This window comes from Mus pahari, chromosome 3 (genome assembly GCF_900095145.1).
Source record: "Mus pahari chromosome 3, PAHARI_EIJ_v1.1, whole genome shotgun sequence".
NCBI classification, from domain to species: Eukaryota; Metazoa; Chordata; class Mammalia; order Rodentia; family Muridae; genus Mus; species Mus pahari.
In genome coordinates, this window is record NC_034592.1 from 13,748,440 (window position 1) to 13,771,877 (window position 23,438).

General features: G+C 55.0%; 2 protein-coding genes across 3 annotated transcripts; one reads left to right on the forward strand and one right to left on the reverse strand.

The window, feature by feature from the left end:
• The first annotated feature begins 677 nt into the window (after positions 1 to 677).
• On the forward strand, positions 678 to 12,375 carry Egfl7 (EGF like domain multiple 7). Of its 2 annotated transcripts, none has more exons than XM_021193787.1 (10): positions 678 to 864; positions 5,389 to 5,482; positions 8,726 to 8,851; positions 8,992 to 9,108; positions 10,023 to 10,138; positions 10,304 to 10,399; positions 10,559 to 10,723; positions 11,311 to 11,381; positions 11,808 to 11,970; positions 12,108 to 12,375. In XM_021193787.1, the coding sequence occupies exons 3-10, from the start codon at positions 8,760 to 8,762 to the stop codon at positions 12,128 to 12,130; spliced, it is 843 nt and encodes a 280-aa protein (XP_021049446.1). In that variant the 5' UTR covers positions 678 to 864; positions 5,389 to 5,482; positions 8,726 to 8,759; the 3' UTR covers positions 12,131 to 12,375. The 2 variants fall into 2 exon arrangements, with proteins under 2 accessions (XP_021049446.1, XP_021049447.1); XM_021193788.2 differs by lacking the exon at positions 678 to 864 and adding an exon at positions 3,529 to 3,712.
• A 384-nt stretch (positions 12,376 to 12,759) lies between these two features.
• On the reverse strand, positions 12,760 to 23,438 carry Agpat2 (1-acylglycerol-3-phosphate O-acyltransferase 2). Its single transcript, XM_021194481.2, has 6 exons — positions 23,052 to 23,438; positions 16,522 to 16,655; positions 15,915 to 16,090; positions 15,711 to 15,806; positions 14,343 to 14,415; positions 12,760 to 13,450 (listed from the first exon to the last, which is right to left on the reverse strand). Exons 1-6 carry the CDS (start codon positions 23,231 to 23,233, stop codon positions 13,275 to 13,277), a joined length of 837 nt encoding a protein of 278 aa, XP_021050140.1. The 5' UTR covers positions 23,234 to 23,438; the 3' UTR covers positions 12,760 to 13,274.

The following is a 23,438-nucleotide window of genomic DNA, read 5'->3' on the forward strand; positions in this document are numbered from 1 at the left end:
AAAGCTTTCGGGGAGATAGTGAAGGCTGAACGGGGAGCTGTCACGGACACCTCCCAGCCGTGGGACACGCTGAAGGCTGAATAGAGGGGTCCTGGAGAGTTCTTACCTTTGGCTTACACACTCAGTGGAGCACACAGCAAAGGCCAGCGAGGATTTACGGTGGCCTCCAGGAAGAGAGCTGTGGGGAAGTAGGGCCAAGTGTCCCCAGCAGCCACCACTGCTTATGCCTGGGCTCTGTGTGGGGCCTTTGTTCACCATTTCTTGGTTCACTTCTGTGAGCTTCTGATAGAGGCTGTCTCCCTGGAAGCTGGCTGCACTAGACATCCATAACTTGTGAGGCCCACTGGAGGGATGGAACAGGGAGGGAAAGGGAAATGGAAACTCAGCTCATGCTGCAGACCCCATTGCTCTCTATATAACCCCTCTTTTTTTGCTGTCTAACTCAGTGGTAGACTACCTATCAGTTCATGCAGCACCTTGCCCAGTCATGTCCTTTAGAGCCCTCAGTGAGGACTGGTCATTCAGCCGGGCCCATCATTTGATGGGAAGTTAGGCCCAGCCTTGGCTGACAGAGCCATCCTGTCCCTAGGCCAACCACCAAGCTGGGAGACAAACAGGAAGGCCATCTCTCTGCTGTGCAGTGTGCTGGTCTTTCCTTCCTGAGGTGCAGCTGGCTCATACGCCTGGGCCTGCTGCCCCTCGGCCTTGCACTGTTCGAGATGCCCATGCAGGTCTCTGCCGGGACCTGGGTCTTCCCTCTCCTGGAGCTACAGAGGCCAGAAGTTCAGTGGTGAGGGGTCCAAGGAGAGTCCTGGGAGGCCAGGGAGGCTCTGTCCATCCCCTGTCCCTGCTCCCTGTGGGAAGGTAAGGCAACTGTGTTCCTTTAACCATCATTGACAGGAGCATTGACAGGTAGGCTAGAAAGTCGTTGAGATATACGGGGAAACTGATGCACAGTGTAGGGTAAAGAACTTTAGTTTCTTACTGCAGTGGTTCCTGCCTTTAGTGCCACTTTAATCAGCGTGAGGCTCTCGATCCAGAGCTTTAGGCCCAGAAATGGGCCGTGTCCATCTGGTCTCCAATCTGTAGGAGCTGTGGGAGATGGAGGGTATATGGGGCATCCTAGTGGCAATGGTGATGGCTGCCCGAGTCGGAAGTGGTACTGTCTCCTTCTAAAGTGCAATGACAGTGAGCAAGTTCCACCAGTGAAGAGAGGCCTGAAAGCAGTAGGCACTTCGGGGGTGGGGAAGACAGTCTCTGAGCTCACAGCTCCTCCTGTAGCTCCAGGGACTGTCAATCAGTGCCTCCTTCCCTTGGGTCCCCTCCTCCTTCTGTCCCTGATATACCCAGTGTCAAGGTGAGACTCCAGCCTGCCCTCTCCATCTGTCTCTGGGACTGAGGTGGCACTCTGAGGCTTTGAACCAGGGATCTCTTTTCTTGGGTACATCTCAGTCTGGCCAGGTTGGGGCAGGGGAAGGCGGAGTAGTCAGGGGATGATGAATGGATACACTCAGGCAACTGAACAGCAAAACTATCCATGTTGGCTTGTGGGCCTCCACGGGCCGACCTGTGGGGTTCTGGGCTGGAGTCCTCCCTCCACACCTGTAAGTTAGGTGGTTTCCCTATGCACTGAGCACCACAGAAGGTTAGACCACAACTTTGCAACCCTCAGCCATTGCTGGCAAGCCGACCTCATGACTAGTGTCCTAGACTGATCTGAACTCCCCGAGGAAAAGAGGGCTCTCTGTTCCTGAGCTGACTCCTCCTCGCCTGGCCAAATCCCTTCCCTCTCTGAGCCTCAGTTTCCCCTTTCTTGGTCTAGCCAGCCCAATGTTTGCCGATCCTTTTGTGGATGAGGGAAAAGATGGCTTAGTACAGGAGCTAGGACAGAGAGGGGCAGGCCCAGGTGACATTGATACAGGGGTATCTCTAGGGCCAACCTGACTCCCACCACTGGTGGGATACTCTAGCCCTTGTGGATACGCCCTTGGGTGGAAGCAGAGGCCAAGCAGAACAAGCCAATGGAGGGCTGAGGGTGTGGCTAGTTTGTATGACTGAAAGCAGAACAAGCCAATGGAGGGCTGAGGGTGTGGCTAGTTTGTATNACTGAAAGCAGAACAAGCCAATGGAGGGCTGAGGGTGTGGCTAGTTTGTATTACTGAAAGAGGAGGTGGGGCCCCCACCCATCAGGTATGCATTTAGAATAAGAAAACCTGAGAATTATCTTTAGACTGTCAGACCAACATTTGAATGCCATGAACCCCTTCAACCATCATGGCTCTATTGAACAAGAACTCTCTTGTCCCCTGGGACATATGGGGAAACTGAGCTCTGGAAAGAGAAGTACAGTATCTTAATTGGCTGGAGCCCTGCTCACAGACTGAGCACTACAGCAGTGTCCATCCCAGGTCATGCTGGAGGGAGGGTGCCGAAGATGTGAAATCCACCAGGAAGCTCCCAGGCTGCCCCACCTCCATCCTAGCCCAAGTTGTCCAGCTGGGTGGGGTGGGGGAGAGGCAGGGCACAGAAAGGAGGTGCCCAAGGCATCAACAGGCAGGCTGAGCCAATGCAAGGCTGATCTTGCAAGCTCAGCCTTGATGGAAAGCTTTGCTCTAGGTGCCCCCGCTTACAGAGGTCTGGGCATGTTCTTGGCAGCGGCCCAATCCTTGGTCCCTTTCTATGGGGTCTGTGTGCCTGGCCCGAATCCTCCACTGTTGGGATCTTGGGCTCTAGGGTGTTATAGCGCCTTCCCACAGCCTGCTAGCAGGTAAGGGAGGGGAGGAGAGGTTAAGAACACTCTTTGCATCCAGGTCTTGGGATAATCATTCCGGAGCATCCCAGTCAACTGAGCCTGCAGGCTTTCGGCCCTATCTGCACACCTCTGGAGTCAGGGGCTCACTGGCAGCTGGGGCCGGTGCCCTGGAAGAAACAGCTTGGGTTCTAAGAGAGTCTGAGCTGAGTTTGAGCGGGTGTTTTCCTCAGTCGTGGGCCTTTGTCTCCACAGAATAAGCTATTCTCAGACCATCGGGCCTGTCTTGCCCACCCCGAGTCCCCATCCAAGCGCACCACCAGCATCCCTCCCCAGCTCTACTGGGGCAGGCTTTGCTTTCAGGCACCCGTGTTACACACGTTTAGGGAAGGCCCAAGTCCTGTGTCCCAAAGAAGCAGAAGGTTACTTCTGTCACCCACATGGATGTCTTGTGGCCCCGCTGTCTCTGTGGAATGGAAGGCCTTGGTCACGTTCTTTGTTTCATACTGTTACCAGTTAGGTTGCCCCTGAACATAGGTGGGGTCTCTGACTGCTTCAGGGCTAGACCCTGGAGCCCCAGGGGATCAACAACCCCCTCCTCCACAGTTTGGTCAGCCCCCCTCCCTTAATGACCTCCTCAGCCCCTTGGCCTCCTGTTTGTTCGCTGACGGATCCCCGTTATCAGCAGAGAACACACACAGGAAGTCCGGCGGGAAGGGCCCATCCCAGTCCTGATTTACCCGGGATGGAGCATAAAAAGCCGCCCTTCTTCGCCCGGGAGGAGCCTCTGCGCACTGGCAGGCTGCTGTGCAGGCCACGAGGAAGGCTTCGGCTGACAGGACAGGCGTGCAGACTTCAGGAGGGACGCTGGGCAGCAGACTTTCCCCTGAAGGGCAGGTTGCATTGCATGGTTGGCTCATGGAGGCAGCAGAGGTGGCCTCGGTCAGGCCTGGGCGGCATCAGGTATGCAGGATGGTACTGCATGGGTGGAGGGAGCCTTGAGAACTCCAACAGATGGCTGCAGCATCCATGAGCTGCTCCGCTGGAGGTGTGCTGACCTCGCTGTCAGCCATCCCTATCTAGCAGAGGAGAGCTTAGGGCCTGGGGCCCAGCCCTTGATCTGGGTGACTGAGCCTGGGCTCCACACCTCACCCCTGAATGCCCAGCAGCACAGAACCAACCCTTGAAAGGAGAAGCTGAGAGCGGCTTGGCACCCAACCCACCTCCTGGCCCCACTCTTTTCCTCTTTGGAGGATCTCCTGCTTAGCCTCTGGTCAGTGCTATGGCCTCCACTCTGCGAAGTCAGGGCTGGGGTCCCCTTAGCTTGCCATTTCTGAGGAATGGAGGTGCCAGCCAGGGATCAGTCCCTAGAGTGGGAACCCTGAAGTCACGTCTGTAACCTGGATGAGCCATGCACACCGAGGGGCACAGAACATGGAGCTAGGGTGAGCCTGGCTCTTGTGGGCTTTAGGCTTAGGGACGACTTCATGGGATGCAGTGGGGTCTATCTCGTCTTTGTGAAGCTTCTCCCTATTCTCCCTGTTCTCTGGCCTCACAACACAGGGGAGCCTCTTGAGCGCCCCACCCCCACCCCCAAGTCAACAGCGTCTCTGGGAAATACATCTCTTCTAGCCTAGAATCTGGTTAGGCCTCAGCCTAAGGGAAGGCAGAGGGGACCAGTAAAAAGCTACCTGAGTTGCCGTCTGCCCAAGAGATGGAATGGCTGGCCAAAGGTTCAAGTGACCACAGCTCCAGGCACCAAAATGGGATAAGGGCAAGCGGCTGTGCATGGTGTTCTTCTCAGACACAGCTCTTTTTTTTTTTTTTTTTTTTTTTTTAAGATTTATTTATTTATTCTATGTAAGTACACTGTAGCTGTCTTCAGACACTCCAGAAGAGGGAGTCAGATCTTGTTAGGGANTATGTAAGTACACTGTAGCTGTCTTCAGACACTCCAGAAGAGGGAGTCAGATCTTGTTAGGGATGGTTATGAGCCACCATGTGGTTGCTGGGATTTCAACTCCGGACCTTCGGAAGAGCAGTTGGGTGCTCTTACCCACTGAGCCATCTCACCAGCCCCAAACACAGCTCTTTAGTGATAGATGCCTTGCCAGGAGACCCAGGAACCCCAGTTACAACAATGGTCACAGGCCCAATTGCCAGGAGGCTCTCTAGGGCAGGGTGGTAGCCATTGTTCAGGAACCCTTCCCTTCAGCGTCTATGCATAAACAAGGTGGATCAGAGCTCAGAGCTTCGAGGTCTTTCCTGTCAGTGTACAGGTTCTTTACGCAGTGCTCAGCTTCATGAGGGGAGGGGGCATTGGTTCTACTCAGCAGGATTCCTACCTATCTTTACGGAACTCAGAAATGCAGGCAGAGGTCACATTTGACAGATGGTGGGAAGGTGGGGGAATCAAGAGTATAACTGGCTAGGGTACCCTGTAGTTTCTGTTGTCAGGGAATGTTTCTGCAAGCAGATCCTGAAGGCCAAATCAAACTGGGGATACGGAGGGGGTCTAGGTCTAGATCAGGTTGAAATATCATAGTTATATGGAAGCCCGGACCCCAAGTTTCTTCCCAGCCCCTGGACATGAGAGAAGAAAGCAAGGCCCCTATTCATATTCCATGTCTGACCCACAGCTTCCGGCAGCAACAGCAAGACGCTGGCCATTCCACTTGCCCATAAGAACAGCCGCCACCAGTACCCAGGGGATGACTAGAGGCCGGACCACAGGTGAGTCCCCAGTAAACCTTCTGGCAGCAGCCAGGAGTCCTGCCTTGCAGGGAGCACTCACAGGAACATGTGTAAACCAAAGCATGGCTAGGGTTGGAGAAATTAACAAGGCTTAGGCACCCAAAGAACGGGGACAATTACAGAAGCAGCAGAGTTGCAGAACTAATTCAGAAATGGAAGCTGGGAGAGAGAAAAGATGACCAATCCAGAAGTGGAGGGTTGTCAGCTCATAGGAGCACCAGGGGTAGTTCTGGCAGTGAGAGCCAGTGAAAGTGACCAAGGGTGTCAGCAGAGAGCCCATGGCTGCCAAGGAGGCTTGCGCTCACACCTAGATTTCATCTGTACTCGGCCCAGTGATCTCAGTCTAGTATTGTGGCTGGGTGTGTCATGATGCCCACCTTTTGCATGGCTCCAGGACCAGTCTGACTTCGTCAGGCATCTTGTTGTAGTCTTTTAATTCAGGAGCAAGTCATCAGTCAGAAGGCTCGAGAGTTAGCTAAGTCCTTGTGGGAGCCACTCACGGCTTCCTGAATCCTAGAACTTGTTTAGTCCTACGGCCCCATCAGTCACGTGATCCCTCTGCGGGGCTGGGAACAGTCAGGATGCACAAAGGAGGCTCGCAAGGTGGCACTTAGAGGCTGGGTTGCATCTAGATCACCCGGGTCTGACTTACTCGCTATAACACTAGGGAAACTGCCGCTGCACGGACTCAGTTTTGCCATCCGCGAAATGGGGACGGACAGATCGGGGAGCCCGTGGGGCGGGGGTAGGGCTCCGACGCAGCTATCAGGTGGGGCGGGGCCGAGGGCGGGGCGGGGCGGGACTCGGGTCCCCCACAGCGCGGCGGCAGCGGCGGTGGAGGCGCGTGCGCGCCCCGGACCGCGCGGTGAGTGCGGAGGTAGCCGGGGCGTCAGGGGCGAGGGTATGGAGGCAGCCCGGGCGGGGCCGGGGTGACCCGGACTGTCGGGTGCCGAGCTCGGGGACGGCCACTCAGGCAACTCCTAGCGATCGCAGGGACCGGAGAGGTGAGCGCGCGAGGGCCGCGGCCGAGCTGCGCATGGACCCCACGCCCCAGCCCAGGTCCTGCCGCCGCCGGGAAAATGAGCCCAGCGGCCATGGGAAATGGCGACCCCTGCCGGCGGCTGGGGCGCCTCTCCCCTTACCCATCCTGTCTATACGACCTCCACCTGATCACAGCACGCCATAGCATAGCTCAGTCGGGTCGGTCGTCCTGGGTCTGGGATGGGGGTTGCCACACTCTCCCCTACCGCCATGGAGCCTGTGAGGGAGCAGGGTCCAGGCCATGGAGAGGACGCCCCCACCGAATCTGATCACTGTGCCTGTCTGGTCTCCACACCAATCCGTGGGCGCTGATGTCTAGACACTACTGTAGCAAAGGGACCCAGGGCCCTCTCACTATGGTGTCCAGATCCCCACTCTGCCAACACAGCACCGCACACTCCCTCCCTGTAGGGAGCTGTTGAGCCGTAGGTGGGAAGTGGAGATGGCGGCTAGGGCCCATGGTGATACTTAATGATTCAAGATTACTTGTAAACCTGCAGGCCACACCACAGCCTAGTGCGTGGCAGGACACCCAGTAGCTGAGCACCAAAGAAAATGAACTTCTAGTCCAGTGCTGCTCTGGCCTCTTCTGTCCTTGGGCAAAACATGACTTTTCAAAAAAATGTTTCTCTTGCTTTAAAACACAGTCCCCTTTCTAGACAGCTTATCTCTGGGAACCCTCCAGGCCCCAGGGGCTAGGCACACATGGATGGTAGACTTCTGACGCCCTCCCGCCCATGCCACATGCTGACTTACCTTTCTGGGTATCATTCCTCAGGACCACTTGGTTTTTGCTTAGCAGGGTAATTCTTGCCCGCTGAAGGTACCCTCCCTCCCCGCTCAGGGTTAACTCACCTCAGACAGACTGCCACATATACCCCTGCCCAGGTATTCCCTATGGTCTTCTTGCTCCCACGTTAAGTCTCAATTACTCATCTCAAAGCCCCTTGCCTCCCTGCTTTGCTTCAACAAATATGAGGTTCAGCAAAGAGGCTGCCGGCCTAGGACTGCAGCGCGGGGCTGAATGGACAGTGAGAACTGGGAAGGGTCTTGCTTGAAGAGGGGCTTGGCCAGCAGCTAGAGCTCAGAAACCATTTAATGTCACCACTGTTTACTACCAGAACTACTGATGGCCACCAGCCTTGATACCCTAGAGATGTCTTTAAGAAAACTGAGTCTCACAGTAAGGGATTAGCTTGGGCTCATTTACACATGTTCCCTGGCCCTTCTTTTCTGATAGGGGGTCTGTAGGGTTGCATGGGGTCTGGGGTGGGTGGGAGCTGCCCCTTTAAGAAGCCCTGAGAAGAGCCCTGAGTGGAGCCCCGTCAGCCACCCACCCCCAACTCTGTGTAGGACAGTGAGATAGCTGTCCCTCCCCTTGCACAGGTCTGACTCAGCACTTCAGCACTATCACAGACCTTAAATCTGGGCTGGGATTCTTGCATTCCTCGACAGCTTTCCCACCTCTTAACACAGCCAGAAGAGGGCTGGAGATGGGCGCCAAAGGCATGCTGGGGGGAGGTTCCAGTATGTCCCAGGGGTAAGCACATGAGGGCCACTGCCCTTGCAGCCGGGAGGTGCTTGTACACATGTTCTAGTCCACGAGTGGCGCCCTGTGAGCTGCAGATCCCCTGCTGCTCATATTATTCACACCCCACAAGGGCCTTGCCTGTGTACACCTAGAGGTGGCTGGCATCTGTGCATTGTGAAATCCATAGTGTCCATAGTGCCCTGGGGCTTGCCAAGCCTTTGCTGAACGACCACTTAGGATGGCGAGTTTCCTGCTGCACTGGATTCAGCTCCATCCACAGCATTCCTTTTCTGACAGTGAAAGATACCAGAAAGCCCACAGTCCTGCTCAGGGGGAGGACTGGCTTGGTTGCTCACTCTGCCCAGGCCCCACCCAGAACCTCAGGGTTTGCCTCTGACCCTAGCAGGGTTCAGGCTCCTCCTTCCCCAGGAGTCCTGGTGAGCAGGCCTAGCTCTCTGTGGTTGATAAGGGACCAGCTTGGCTGGTAGAGATGGGCCAGAGATGGGAGAGAGCTGTCACTGCCTTTGGATGCTATCCCTGGGATAGGGGTGGCTTCAGAACCCAGGAAGTGACCAAGGGTACAGACTCTGCTGGAGGCCTGGGCCAGAGGGTTCCATAGGAGACTGATAGCATCCAACTTTTTGCCTTAGGCCACAAAAAGAAGAAAGCCTACCTCACTTAGAGATGCAGACCATGTGGGGCTCCGGAGAACTGCTTGTAGCATGGTTTCTAGTGTTGGCAGCAGATGGTACTACTGAGCATGTCTACAGACCCAGGTGAGGAAGGGCTTGGGCCTTGGGGTACTGGGGTCATGACCTACAGCAGACCCCAATACCCGAAGAGAACCCCCATGTCTGTATGTACTTGGGTTGGAAGAGACCGGCTCCAGACCACTAGCTGACCCCATCCCCTGTAGCCGTAGAGTGTGTACTGTGGGGGTTTCCGGAGGTTCCGTCTCAGAGACCTTTGTGCAGCGCATATACCAGCCTTACCTCACCACTTGCGACGGGCATAGAGCCTGCAGCACTTACCGGTGAGTGCTCGCTCCTCATTCCACCATTCCCAACCAGTAACAAGTCCTGGGGCCCAAGAGCCTGCTCACCCTGACTGGGGAGCTGAGGCCAAAGCACCGAGGCACCCTTGACATCGGGGAGCAAGGTGGCCTCTCAGGTTTGGAGGCTGGTACCCAAGAATGCTGTGAAATCACAGCCAGGATTGCCCCGACAGAATATCACCTCAAAGGGCGTATTCCATATGAACAGGGACTTCTCAGCACGTCTGCACCCCTCCTCAGTGTTTACCCCTTCCCATCAGTGCTGGCTACAAAGTCCTTCACAGGGACACTGCTTACCTCCCCCAAGTCCTTGTCAACCCCTCTCTCCATAGTGGCCCTAGGCAGATGTCTCCTCAGGCTAACAGGATAGTCTGAGCAGCACACGGCCTCAGGACACAGCCAGGAGGGCTGATGTGGGGAGTTCAGACTCCTCCCTGCCTACAGAGTACCTGAAAAGGGCCTAGGTGCATGGGCCACCCACCTCCCAGGCTCAGAATGCCAGATTTCAGAGGCTCCTGAGCCTCCAGAGTTCGGGGAATGCTAGAGTCAAGAGAGCAGCTTAAGCACCAGGGGCCTAGAGCCCAGGCAAGGAAAGCAAGCCAGGCTCCGGCAAACTCTGAAGTGGCCTCTGCAGGAAGGGGCCAGCCCTGCTGTACTCTCTGGGTCTGTATGTCACAGGCCAAGTCATAGGAAACTTGGTGGATCAAGTGGCTCACACAGGCCTGTATGCTGACTCACGGGAGCCGAGACTTGGGAAGGGAACCTCTGAGCCCAGGAAGTGATGCTGGCCAGGTGGCCACGAATGATGTGGGCAGGGTGCATCCTTTCTGAGGAAGGTTTGATTAGGGTCACTACATGTTGGGACCCCTCTGAACTACCCTCACTCACCACAGAACCATCTACCGGACTGCCTATCGCCGTAGCCCTGGGCTGACTCCCACAAGGCCTCGCTATGCCTGCTGCCCTGGTTGGAGGAGGACCAGCGGGCTCCCTGGGGCTTGTGCAGCAGGTGAGGGTAGTGTGCACGGTGCCTGATGTGAGGGACTCCACTTCCCACTGCCCAGCATTGCCCCTGCTGCTTTCTATCCCTCAAGCAGGGCAACCCTTCCCTGGCCGCTGCAGCACTCTGGGGACTCTCCTGAGTGGGTGGCAGACAGGCCTCTCTTACCCACAGCGATATGCCAGCCTCCGTGTGGGAACGGAGGGAGTTGTATCCGCCCAGGCCACTGCCGCTGCCCTGTGGGATGGCGGGGAGATACTTGCCAGACAGGTAGGCACCGCTCTTCCTGAGGGGTCTTCTTGGTGCCTTGTATATCCTAGGTTACGGCTGGCTGAAGTGGGTTTTCGCCGATGGGTGGATCTGAATAGGGCTCTGGGCCCAGGACCTTGCCTTCTGTAGACACTAGTTTGACACCTTCATTTCTTACAGATGTTGATGAATGCAGCACAGGAGAGGCCAGTTGTCCCCAGCACTGTGTCAACACTGTGGGAAGTTACTGGTGCCAGGGCTGGGAGGGGCAAAGCCCATCTGCAGATGGGACGCTCTGCCTGTCTAAGGAGGGGCCCTCCCCGGTAGCCCCAAACCCCACAGCAGGTAAAATTGCCCTTCCCACCTGCTATGACTGACCTGGGTAGTTGTTGGGTTGTGAGCACTATTGTGTGGCTGAGCTGAACATGGAAGACACGGGGCAGCTAGCCCTGGGTGGAGGCCAGCGCTATGCTGTGAGGGCTGGCTCCTCACCTGGGTGGAAGGGGCCACTTTCCCCTGAAGAGGTCTGGGGAAGGTATTGTGGGGTGTAGGGCATAGCTGGGAGCCTCATCTCAGCCAGTTGAGTGAATAGAGCCCCCACTGGCTCTGGCAGCCTGGAGACGCCGCATCTTTGCCGGTGACAGCACATTATTACTTTTGGTACGCGCTGTGACACTTCAAACTCGTACCGTGAGTAATAATGCGCCGTCAGCAGCCCAGCGCCAGGAATGCACCGGACCTGGGTAAGGACCACGGCTGGCACTCGGGTGGCCTGAGGCTGCTCTGTGTGCTCTGGCAGGGCCTGAGACTTACAGTCAGAGGCTTTGCATCTCCAGGCTCTGCTCCCACTGTGGCAGCGGACACAGGCCGTCCGCAGGCCTATGTGGGACAGGAAGCTCCCCTCCCTGACTAGCGCCTGGATCTGCCCCCAGGAGTGGACAGCGTGAGAGTGGTGAGAGAGGAGGTGTACAGGCTGCAGGCTCGGGTTGACATGCTAGAACAGGTGAGGCTTGGTTGGGTCTTGCTGGTGTCCACAGACCAGTCTCTAGGACTGTGGTTCCAAATCATGGGATGGTTGAGTTTTATGGGGAAGGGTTGTAAGGTTGCTGGCTTTCTTACTATGACAGGTAGCATTGTATGGGATTCCTCGGGCTGGGAAGAACTTAGCTTGTTATACAAGTACAAGGACTCTGGCAAGTCTCAAGCCTCAGGACCCAAGACTCTCCTAGCTTCTGTCTCTAGGGTCCCAGGACATTATAGCTAGATTGTGGGTCTGTTACACACCTATGTCTACTAGACCTTGGGGTCCCCCTCCTGCATGCAGGGCCCTGCTGCTACAGCTCAGCAGAAGCCTTATCACGCACTTACATTCCCACGGAATAGAGGTCCAAGAGATCACTTGACTTTTTGCAACCTTCCTTCCAAACAGAAACTGCAGTTGGTGCTAGCCCCACTGCACAGTCTGGCCTCTCGGTCCACAGAACATGGGCTACAAGATCCTGGTAGCCTGCTGGCCCACTCCTTTCAGCAGCTGGACCGAATTGATTCATTGAGTGAGCAGGTCTCCTTCTTGGAGGAACAGCTGGGGTCCTGTGAGTTCTACAACACACCACTCCACCCACAGAGATCCTAGGGAACCCACTGGGTGGACACCAGGGCTGGGTGGATGGAACTACTTCCGGGATGGGCAGATTTGCAAGTTTACACCCTTTTTCCTGTCCTGCCCTAGGCTCTTGCAAAAACGATCTGTGATAGCCTTTCACCACCCAGTTGGATGGAGGAGTCATCCCTAGATCCCTTCTAGCCAGAGTTCAGGTGCCGTCTGTCTGGTGGCGCCTGTGAGCAGAAGGCCCTGCTTCCTTGTCCCTGTTTCTTAGGAGGTTCCTAGGACTTGGGCATGGGGCGTGGGGTCTTGTGTGACTCTTCGGTGGGGCTCCCTGTGTAAGGGGTAAGGTGGGGATTGTCCCCGTCTTTGTCATAATAAAGCTGAGGCTTGAGCTGTTGTCAGTGGGAGACTCGGGACTGCGCGGACACCGTAGGACACTCCTGCCTTGTAGGCTTCTGGTAGACCCGGGGCCCCAGTTTCCCATTGGTGATTTGCTGGTTCCCTACACAGTCAGAGGCTAAAAGGCGGTTCTTCAGCCTGTGCCCTCATGCCAAGCCCATGGCCTGCATGCCCTTCAGTTCCGTGGACTCCACAGTCACCGAGGGAAGCAATGCTGGCTGATTACAGCTCACCTGCAGGCAGTTTAGGGGCAGGAGGGGACTTACAGACTGAAGCCCCAGAGATGGGCAGTCACATGCCATCATTACCACCCTTTATCCCTGGATGGGAGCCTGGAGGAAGAACTCTACCCGCCCTCGGAAAGAGACCTCTGGCCTTTAGGCACTTCTGAGAGTTCATTTATAGAAAAAGAACCAAACACAGCAGTGAGTTGTGACTGAGGCCGGCAGACGTGTCGGTGGCGCGGGCTGCAGGCTCTGCCCTCCGGTGCTGTGTGAGCCAGGCTTCCTTGAGACTGGGAGACCAAGTTCCTCCTCTTCGTGATGGCCTGATACAGGCCACTGCCTGGTTTCTGAACATTCGTCCTGCATGATGGGGTGGGCCTTGGGTAATGTGGTGCACACTCCTAGGTGCCTTGTGGTCTTGTGGGCCAGCCCACCCGCTGGATAGCCACACCTGGATTCTGGAGGCACAGGCTTGAGGTGGGAAGTTACATAGGGTCCTGGATCTAAGGCCTGTGCTAGAAAGGGTTTCCTGTTTCCAGGCCCCAATGAGAGCCAGGCCAGCAGGGGAGCAGGATAAGGTGATGTTTGGTAAGTGGGAGGGTGTGGCCTTCTGTCCATCCTTCAGCCTCTGCTCTTTTCCCCAGCTCCCCTGCCCCTGTAGCCTGGGCTACTGGGCTGGCAAGACCCCAGGGTCCTTAATGGCAGAGTTCTTTTGGGGAATCTCAGAAATTTGTAGAAAGGTGGCCCTCATGGACTGGTAGCAAGTGTCCACCAGCTTGGTGACATCAGCATCCGTAAGACCACTGGTAGAGACAGCATCCAGCACTTGTACCTTGATTGTTCCTGGGGAGAAAGCAGTGGATGTCAGTCACTTCGACCCACCGGGCTTCCTGCTGCCCAGCCTCTCCTAACCAGAGCCTGGCCACCCTCAACTCCCGGGCAGCGCACACATGTTTGAAATTGAGGCAATATGTGTGCCCAGTGAGCTTTAGCGATGCTACCGACTCCCGAAGCCACTCCCTATGATTCAGGGTATGTCTGCCGCCACCGACATTGCTCTCAGTGACCCCTAACCATCCCCTATTCCACTTGTTCCTTTGGTCCTCCTTGGAGCTGGGCACTTGCAGGCTCATCCCTCGCCCTTAAACCTCTGACTCTACCCTGACTACCACATGCATCACCCACATGCAGACTCAGGGTACCTGCATGGAAGCTGGTGCTTCTGTGGCAGAGGCTGCACTTGTGAGCTGCCCCACGTAGGGGAGCCCACACAGCTAGAATTCCTACCCTCACCAGCAGAGGTCACTGTAGGTCCCTATTTCTGTTGTAAAGCCTGGATCAACAGTGCTCTCAAGAACTCTACCCTGTTTAGAACCTGTTTTTCAACCTGAAAAACTGAAAAACCCCATTTAGAAAGAGCAATGAGATGATGCAATGGTTGTTCCAGATTCATTCATTCATTCATTCATTCATTCATTCATTCATTCACTCGTTCACCACCCAGAAGTGGGAACTCTGCTCGTAGGGGCCCAAGTACTGCTAAATGAGAAGGGAGAGCACTGCATGAAACCCAGCAGACGTAACCCTGGCACGGCGGTAGAAACTTACCAACCCTAGCACTGGGAGGGTCAGGGCCATCCTCTGCTACATGAGGAGCTGTAAGCCAGCCTGGGGTACATACAGCACTGACTCAAGGGTCAGGAACAGAGAGAGCATGGCAGGCTTGATGGCTCACCTGAGGTGAAGAGCTTCGTCTTGACATTGTAGAAGGAGGAGAATGAGGAGTACACCACAGGGATGATGGGCACCTGCAGACAGGGATGCATGCTGAGGGACGGCGCTACTGCCAGGTAGCCTTGGGCCTCACCCCCATCCAAGTGGCCTGGAGTTTCCCAGACTCATCCTGTTCCCCACACCACCTCCAGGAAGTCCCCTGGGCTAGTACTTATCTGTCATGCCCCGTGCCCCCTGACTGGGTCATAAAATATCCTAGAGGTCGAAGGGTGGGGCTTCAGTCAGCATTGGGGGGGTGGAGGACCCTTCTCTGCCCCCCCACTCCATTCCCAGGAAACTAGGGGACAGGGGCTGGAGCCTGTTGGTATTCCTGGTCCCAGGGTCAACTCCAATGGTGGCAGATAGCACTGGGGTTAATAATTAACCCTGGGTGCCAGAGCCTGGGCAAGAAGGTAGGTAGGCTGCACCCTAGTTAGGCTCTGGGGGAGGGGCAGGAAATGATAGGTCTGGATTCTTCTGCCTCTAGTTCCTCTCTTTCCCTAGGATTTACCAATACTTAAAAGCTAAGGAAGACCATGACTTCAATCTCAGGACTAAGGACCACCTGGCCACTAGACAGATCAGAGGTCACAGTGCAGTTTCCTGTTCCAGCCTGAGTTTCCCAACCCCCTGGAACCTCAGGGAAATGGTACCTGCCACCTTGTAGGCTTAGGCACCGGGAGCCCAGGAACCCCCCTGCCTCGGGGGTTGATGAGGCTGAGGCTTGCCAGCCAACAATCAATTGGTAAAGCAGGGGTAAAATTCCTTCTCCTGTCTGCCCAGTGGTGGCTTTCCCCAACACAGCAGGGACAAGGGGCATGGGAGACACTCAGGGACACTTCTGATACATACTGCCTTCCCCTAACACAGGCTAAGGGGCACGGGAAGTCCAAGGTCCAGAACAGAGGTCATGTATGCCACTCAGAACTGGGTTTGCTGCTAGCCTGTGCCAGCTCCCCAGCCTCACTATGGTCAAAACCCAGGGCCTGGGGCATCTGGTGTTTGTAAGCATGTCTGCCTTAGTACTCTAAGTAAATTGACCACCCACTGGCCACCCACTCCCACTTTTCACAAACTCCTAAATGAAGGGGGCTATGTACCTGGACAGCTAGGGTGTGGGAGGCTGGCGTTGAAGCTCTTAGAGCTGCCAATGGTCACCAACCTGTCCAAGTCGTAGGGACTGAGCTGGTGGGGAGGCCCTTTCCTATCAGGGTGGAGGAGATCCCTGAAGGCCAGCATTGCTCAGTCTAGCTAGAATATCATCTACAACGTTAAACCGCCCTGACCCATGTCCCAGCCTCCCACCCCAGGAGGGCAGAGCCTGGCCTACCTGGGCCTGGATGGCCAAGTAGAAGGCACCTTTTTTAAAGGGCAACAGGTCCCCATTGTCGTTGCGTGTACCCTCTGGGTAGATCCACACTTTGAGCTGCCAATAGAAAGGAAAAAGCTGCCTAGGATGCCCACATCCTGTGTAACCACCCCAAGAAAGCCGTGCTGCTCCTCAAAGTAGGTTATCCTGCTGTACTGTACTCACATTCTCCTTGACCATGAGGTCACCCAGGTCGGCCATCACGGACATGGCAGTTCTGGCTTTCTGGCGGTTGATGAAGTACACACCCCCAAGGTACATGATGAGGCCCACGGGCCCTGTGAACATTAGCTCACGCTTGGCGATCTGCACACAGCGCTTAGGGAGTATTTCCATGAGACCTATATGGAAGACAGAGGATTGAGGAAGAGAGGGTGGGAGATGGAGACGAGAGAGAGAGAGAGAGAGAGAGAGAGAGAGAGAGAGAGAGAGAGAGAGAGAGAGGAAAGAGGAGGAGAGTCGTAAAGAAAATGGAGAGAGTGGCAAAGTTTGGAGAGAGGGAGGTTGAGTGGGGAACAAGAGAGAACGGCTTTACAGCCCAGCTTGGCACTCCCTGGGGGAGAAGGGGCTGGTGGCCCACCTGTCAAGGCCCCTGCCTCTGGCCTGGCCTTGTCTCTTGGGAAATAGTCAAAGTGGTGCAGTCCTGGGCCTTTAATTGCCCAGCTTGAGGGAGGTCTTGTCCTGCACCAGCCCCAGCTAGAGACCCCAGCCCACCAGGGCCCAGGGCAAGAAAGATCGCCCTCTCTGTGGCCAAGCCTTGGTGGCAGCCTACCCATCATGTCCAGGATGCTCTGGTGATTAGAGATGATGACACAGGGACCATCCACCTCCAGTTTCTTCTGTCCGCTGACCTCAAAGCGAAGGCCATACATGTACTTGAAGGACCGAACGAACCAGCTGATGATGCTGAGGGCAGAGATATCAGTAAACAAAACGAGCTCCCTAGAGAAGGGAGGACAAGCTGGGGAGAAGGAACAGCAGGCAGCACAGGACAGGACACTTGGGCACACAGAGTCCCGGGGGCAAATCAGCAAATTAGCCCTGCTCCCTACCCATCGAGGGTACCCGACTTGGACTGTCATAGGTGTTGGCTATAGGGCAGGGGAGGCCTAGCTCCTCTTTTACTGTGAGAGAGCAGGGGAGGTGGACTCCAACACACTCCATTCTACATTGGTATACCCCACCCCCGGTGCCCTGGGAGTCCCAAGGGAATGGGCTCTTAACGGGTTATAGCTATTTCTACACAATGCAGCAGATTCACACTGGTTCTTCAGAGCTACTTTTTTAAAAAAAAAGTATGGTGAAATTCACATGCCATTAAAAAAAAAAAAAAAAAAAAAAAAAGTCCATTGTAATCACTTGTCTGCAGTCAGTATGTGAAGGCACCAGTGTTGAACTGCTAAAGCCACTGTCTGTCCACAGAACCTTCTCTTTCCAAACTAATATGATGTCCCAATAACCCTTGACCCCGACTGTCCCAGTCCCAGGAAACCCTTGCCGCTCTGTGTCCCCATACAAGTGGCTTCCTGCAATGCTTGCCCCATCAAGAACCCAGCAGTGGGGGGCTGGTGAGATGGCTCAGTGGGTAAGAGCACCCGACTGCTCTTCCGAAGGTCCAGAGTTCAAATCCCAGCAACCACATGGTGGCTCACAACCATCTATAACAAGATCTGACTCCCTCTTCTGGAGTGTCTGAAGACAGCTACAGTGTACTTACATATAATAAATAAATAAATCTTTAAAGAGCCCAGCAGTGGAAGAGCAATTCTCACTGATGAGTTAACTGAAACCTTGGAGAGGAAGACTGCTAATCAGACGGTGACACTAGCCATTGCTCCCCTAGGCCTGAAACCTGGGGCCTCTCCTCAGGCCCGCCAGCCTCAGCTAGTTCCAGCCATCTTGTCTTTGGATCAGACCTCCCCATCACTGCAAGGACAGGTCCCAGACCCTCATGAATGAGTGGCCACTGCTTGAGATACACCCCCACCCCAGTTCCTCATCGTTAAGTCACAGCTGCTCGGATCTCTGGGAAGCTCCAACGGGACAGGGAAGATAACTTAGAGGGTGTCACCACAGAGTTCTCACCAGCTGACATAGGCATAGGCAGAGCAGGAAAGGATCCTGGCCCTTTACTCAGAGGCACACTAGAAAACCTTAACAGGGCTGGAACACAGTCCCTTGTTCCCTCTCTCCTTCTGGGTTAGAGCCAGATGTATCTGGAGGCAGAGGTTGGTAGCTAGCTAGATTCCCAGGAATTCTAAGGCAGCACCACAAAGATGTGGATGATCAAGATTTCAATCAAGGAATTTGAAAACGCCCGAACCCTGAGGCAGAGGAAATGCACATGGATCATAATTGACTCACTGAAAAGAAGGCGGTGTGTGTGTGTGTGTGTGTGTGTGTGTGTGTGTGTGTGTGTATGTTGGGGGTGGAACCCAAAACTTCAGGCAGCCACACCCCCCAAACTCAGGTTGAAAGCTGAGCACCCACACAAGGCTCTTTCTGAAGTGCTCCAAGGTCTCAAACTTTCTAGAAATGGTGTCACAAGTCTAAAGTTCCACATCTAAACTCACAGTCACCACAGTCAAAGGCAAGCACACTACAAATGCTCTGGGGAGTTACCTCTGAGTATATGTACTCAGCACATCTGACACATTAAAAGTAAAAGGTCAAGTCCAAAATACCTCCTTAGAAATGTATAAATCCTCTTCCAAAGCTCAAATCATCCAACATGTTAACAATTTTATTTCCATGCTTTCTCTGCACCGTCCTGCCAAAACCACATTTAAACATTTAAGATAGGGTCTCACATAGCCTGGTTTTCCTAAGTAGTCAAGGATGGCCTTGAATTTTTGCCCGTCTTGCCTCTACAGTGCTAGTGCTGGGCTTATAGGAATGCACACCATACCTTGGCTTTATGCAATGGTGACTTCCTGTTCAGCAGGCAAGTAATCTACCAGCTGAGCTATCTTCCCCGTGGGTACCATGGATAAGGAAGTCAGTCAACCTGTTCTGGTCACTACAAACTCACACTCCCATGTCTTGCTGCAAAGGGAAGAGTTCCCGGCCACATCTAGACTCTGCCCACTGCTCACGGCATATACGTATGCCCTCTTTCTGTCTGTCTCTCCAGCACTGGGGGTGGGTTAGACTGATGGGACGCAGGGCTTCATGCAATACTAAGCAAGCACTCTACCACTGAGCTACATCCCTCAACACCCCCATTTTCAGAGACAAAACACACACAACATTTATTATCATGGGCTGGGAGAGTGGCTCATTGGTAGAAAACTGGACTGCATAAGGCTCTGGATTCTATCCATCAATTAATCAATAAATGAGTTTTTCCTAAAGGTGCCAGGTAAGCTCTACAGAGGTTATGTAGCTGCCAGACACCAGAAGTCTAAGTAGGAATCCTCATTCTAACAGGGGAGAGACTCCATCAGGTACCATGCCTAGGACTTCAGGCCCATAATAGAGCTCTGCTCAGACACAGATGCTAAATAGGTCCTTATACCCACTCTACAAAGGCTGCACAAATTCAGGTCAGCAAGGTTAATGACCTGTCCCCAGGAATGAGGAAGCCACATGGACCCAAGTCCACCTCCTACCACTGCTTCCAGCAGTGAAGTGAGGTGTGTGGTCAGAGGGCACCCTGGGGCGGGACCATGGTTTCCCATACTGCCACCCTAATCTGTTGGGTTCCAGTAGTCCACCTTGTCCTGTTTGCCGGCTTTGTTAGCTTGGCAGCCTGGCCCCACCCAGCAAGTGACTCCCCTGAAGGGATGTGTCATTCCTAGCTGCCAACCCAGTCTAGTCCCGAACACCCTATCCTTTCCCCAAGCCCTGCACCCGGGATGAGATGCCATGCGCTCTAGTCCCCGCTCCATGCCGGGACTTGCTGCCTCGCTAGCGTCTCTTAGTAGAGGCAGAGGCAAAACCATGGGAAGCCCAAGAGCCTGAGGGTGGTGAGTGCCCAGCCTGCTGCTCTGAGAGCATGGCTGCCAGCTGTCAGTCAGTGCTTCCCCCACCCCGTGCCCTGAACGCCCACAGTCTGTCTGTAATTCAGTCTGGATCAATCATTCCATCTATGACCTGGCCTCTATGTTTCTGTTACCGCTTGTGCAAGGATACAAAGAGCCACCTTGCATGGGGCTGGCTGATGGAGCAACTCCACTCTGCGGGCTTGTACTAACAGTAGTCCACACTGATTGGGACACAGGCAGAACTAGAACAAGAGTAACTTCAGGAGAGGGGCCCTCTGACCTGCTCAGGCCCCTCCCATACCTGCCTAAGGCAGTTGAGAAGCAATTCAAGGTCAGGGCCTATACCCGAAGGCTCATTATCCTCGTGGAAGGGCACTGGCTAGAGCCTTGCCCCGACTTCTGGCCTTGAGTTTGATGGGTGGAGACCTGCTAGATAAAAATGGGAGCTTCATGGGCCAACCAGGGCTACCTTGCTGGAGAATGGCAGGTAGGGGAGCCACTGATGGGCCTGGCTTAGGGGATGGGAGATCCCACTAGGGCCACTTGGCAGAGCAGTTTTCTGACGTGTCCAGGAGTGAAGAATAAGATGGGGGCAGGAGATTGGGGATCGGATAGGACTTGTAGCCTGGGCAAACACCAAAGAGAATGAAGGTAGTAGGTGCCAGGGGTTGAGAGAGAGGGGGGAGGATAAAGGAAGGAGGAATGGGGACTGACCCATTACCCAAAGGCAGCCAGAGCTAGGCTTCACTGTTCTCCACAGATCAAGATGGCACCATTGAATCAGGAGAGGAACACGTTAGCAGTGTTCTACAGGATTCTGTTTCTGCTAACCTACAAACGGCCAGGACTTTCCAGGATGATGCTGACTCTTATAGCCTAGGCGGCAAGAAGGGACTTAGCCAGGGCTCAAAGCTAAAGCTCAGCCTAAAAACCAAGACTAGTTCCTGCAGGTGCTAGGCATCCATTGCCCCACCCCCAACCACAGAAGCTTGGATGAGATGCAGTGTAGTCGCAGGCTGCAACTCTGGAGCTCTGGGCTGAGTGAGTGAGCTATAGTCTCACTCACTCTCTCATTCTCTCCCTCCCTCCTTCCCTCCCTCCGTGTGTGTGTGTGTGTGTGTGTGTGTGTGTGTGTGTGTGTATGTATCTGTGTGTTTTAGGCCTAAATTGTTCTTGTTAAGGTGACCCAACTTTGCAGCTGAGTACTCTATCCAGCCTCCCTGGGCTTTACTATCCCCTTGTCAAATGCTATAACCAAGTCCCCTGCCTCCTGTCACCCAACTCTGGTCTGCATACAGGGAAGGGCCCCACATGTATAGCCCTTCCTTGGTCTTAGCCCCTAAGCCATATCTGAATAGTGAAACTTGGTCTCTGTGTTTCTAATGCTGTTCCTTGCATCTCAGAACTCTAAACCAAGTGACAGAGGCTTCCTCTAGAAACCAGGTGCAGACCAGGGCCGTCCTTCCAGAAGCTCGGGGTCTGGTTTACAGCCCTTTAGTGCCTTAAATTAATAACAGCACTCGAGAGGCAGAGGCAGGTGGATTTCTGAGTTTGAGGCCAGCCTGATCTACAGAGTGAGTTCTAGGACAGCCAGGGCTCTACAGGGTTTTTCTAAACCCTCTTTAGAAAAACAAACAAAAAACAAAACAGTAAGATTATGGTCACAGCCCTTAGTATAGCAGTTCTCAATTTATGGGTCTTGACTCCTTTGGGGGTCAAACGCCCTTTCACAGAGGTAGAATATCAGATAACTTGCATATCGGATACTTACGATTCATAAAAGTAGCAAAATTACAGTTATGAAATAGTGAGGAAAATAATTTTATGATTAGGGGGTCACCACAATATAAGGAACTGTATTAAAGGGTCATACAGCATTAGGTTGAAAAATCTCTGCCTTAGAGTGACTGTATACAGCACCCTTGGGTAGCATCACCATAGCTGAGCCGGCACCAAGGGAATTTATTACAGACTTGCCCTCTGGGGTTCGATTCCCAGAGCACCCTGTCCTGGCTGGGGGATCTTGAGCCCTTACCACCTTTTTTCCAAACTCTCCCAGCCCACAAGCTTTTCTCTCAAACTGCTTTTCTGAACCTCAGTGCCATCTGTTGCCCAGGCAGAGTAGCATCTGCAACCCAAGCTTGGCTGGCCTAGGCCAGGGAGGCACGAGGTGGGGATGGGTCCATATGTGGACTGAGCAAGCCTCTACCTCCTAGCCAGTCAGTCCCTTTCTCTCCCACTCACCCCTCTCTACGGTCATCCCTGGAGGATGCCATGCTTGCAATGCTCCAAGGGCCCTGCTGTTCCTATCTCAACCCAGTTCTGTGCACCGTGAAAAGGGCATAGCCAGGGCACCCTTGTCTTGTGTGCAGGGGTCGCCTCTGCATGTCTGCTCCTGGAGTCTGCTCCCTGGAACACTGGATAGAGTCACTATAAGCACCTGAGAAATGAGGACTGGGACCCACAAAATATTATGGCTGGTCAGGACAGCATCATAACCCCAAAGACTACCGCAGACTACAGCAGAGTCAGGAAACCATTATTCACAGTCCCCGTAACTACCGCAGGGGAGGAGGGGCTTCGGGGGCACAAGGTCCGAAACACCCAGCCAAGGCCAAGGCCAGGACATTGCAAAACCCACCGGCTCAGCAGTCCAAATGGGGCAGAGAGAAATGTAGCAACAGTCTCCTGGGAGTGTGGACAGGGAGAAAGGACAAGAGGCTTCTCTCGGGCAGCCCCCATTGCAGGACAACCTAGCCTGATCCCCATACCTGTACCTTTTGCCTGTCCACTAAGCTTCCCTGCTCTGGGAGATGGACAGAGGAGGATTCTGGCCACAGCCTCCTTCCTTTTTTTGCTAGCAAGCCAGGTCCAAAGACGGCTCGCCCCACCCCCACCTCCCGCCACCCCAGAAGAGGAAGTTAATGACAAGGAGAACCTGTGGCTACACCTGGGCACAGGTGTCTTCTAACCGGCAGAGAGGTGGAAGCACGGACCGGAAGCCTGGCTAGGCCTCGGTTTCCCTGCTGGTGAAAATGCGATTGGGCCCGTCTCACCTTCGCTCGGCCCCCTCCCTCTCCCAAAGCTAGCGGCGCGCGCAAACCCGTCACTCCACACTGCGCGCAGGGGGCGCCGGAGGGCCGAGCCCTACAGCCGAGCACATCGTGACGCGCGCGCCTGGGACGGGAAGCCGCGTCGTCGGAGGCTCCGGACCCTGGGGACGGCGGGGCGGGCGGGGCAGGAAGGAAAGACCGCGAAGAGCTCAGAAGTTAGGGAAGCGGAAGCGCGCGCCCATCCCGGCGTCCGGCCCCCTTGCCTCATGTTATCCACGGTGCGGCCGCCGTGGCGCAGCAGGCAGACGATCGAGGCCGCGGCGGAGAAGGACAGGCAGAGCACGCAGTAGAGACCGACCTTGGCGTAGAACCTGGCTGTGCGGCTCAGCTGCACAAGCAGCAACAGCAGCAGCAGCGCCGCCGTCAGCCATGGCCACGGGTCCATGGCGGCCGCACCCCAGCCCCGACGGCGCCGCCGCCCGCCGCCCGCGCCCCTTTTGAGGAGCGCCCAGGGTAGAGGGCGGGCCAGGCTGGAAGCCCAGAGCTAGGTGCGGCCGTCCCGCCCCGTTTCCGCCCCGCCCCTCCGGGCCCGGCCCTGCCGGGGGGCATCGCGCCCCGCTCCGCCCCGCCGCGTCCTGGACGCGGACCCC

Bases quoted from the DNA above. Each gene is read 5' to 3' on its own strand.
- Agpat2 (XM_021194481.2), bottom strand. From the start codon at position 23,233: ATGGACCCGTGGCCATGGCTGACGGCGGCGCTGCTGCTGCTGTTGCTG. The intron at 16,656-23,051 runs GCAAGGGGGCCG...CTCTGCCCTCAG, and splicing joins CGCACCGTGGATAACATGAG to CATCATCAGCTGGTTCGTTC. The intron at 16,091-16,521 runs GTAGGCTGCCAC...TCTTCCATATAG, and splicing joins GAGCATCCTGGACATGATGG to GTCTCATGGAAATACTCCCT.
- Egfl7 (XM_021193787.1), top strand. From the start codon at position 8,760: ATGCAGACCATGTGGGGCTCCGGAGAACTGCTTGTAGCATGGTTTCTA. The intron at 10,400-10,558 runs GTAGGCACCGCT...CATTTCTTACAG, and splicing joins GGGAGATACTTGCCAGACAG to ATGTTGATGAATGCAGCACA. The intron at 11,971-12,107 runs GTGAGTTCTACA...GTCCTGCCCTAG, and splicing joins GGAGGAACAGCTGGGGTCCT to GCTCTTGCAAAAACGATCTG.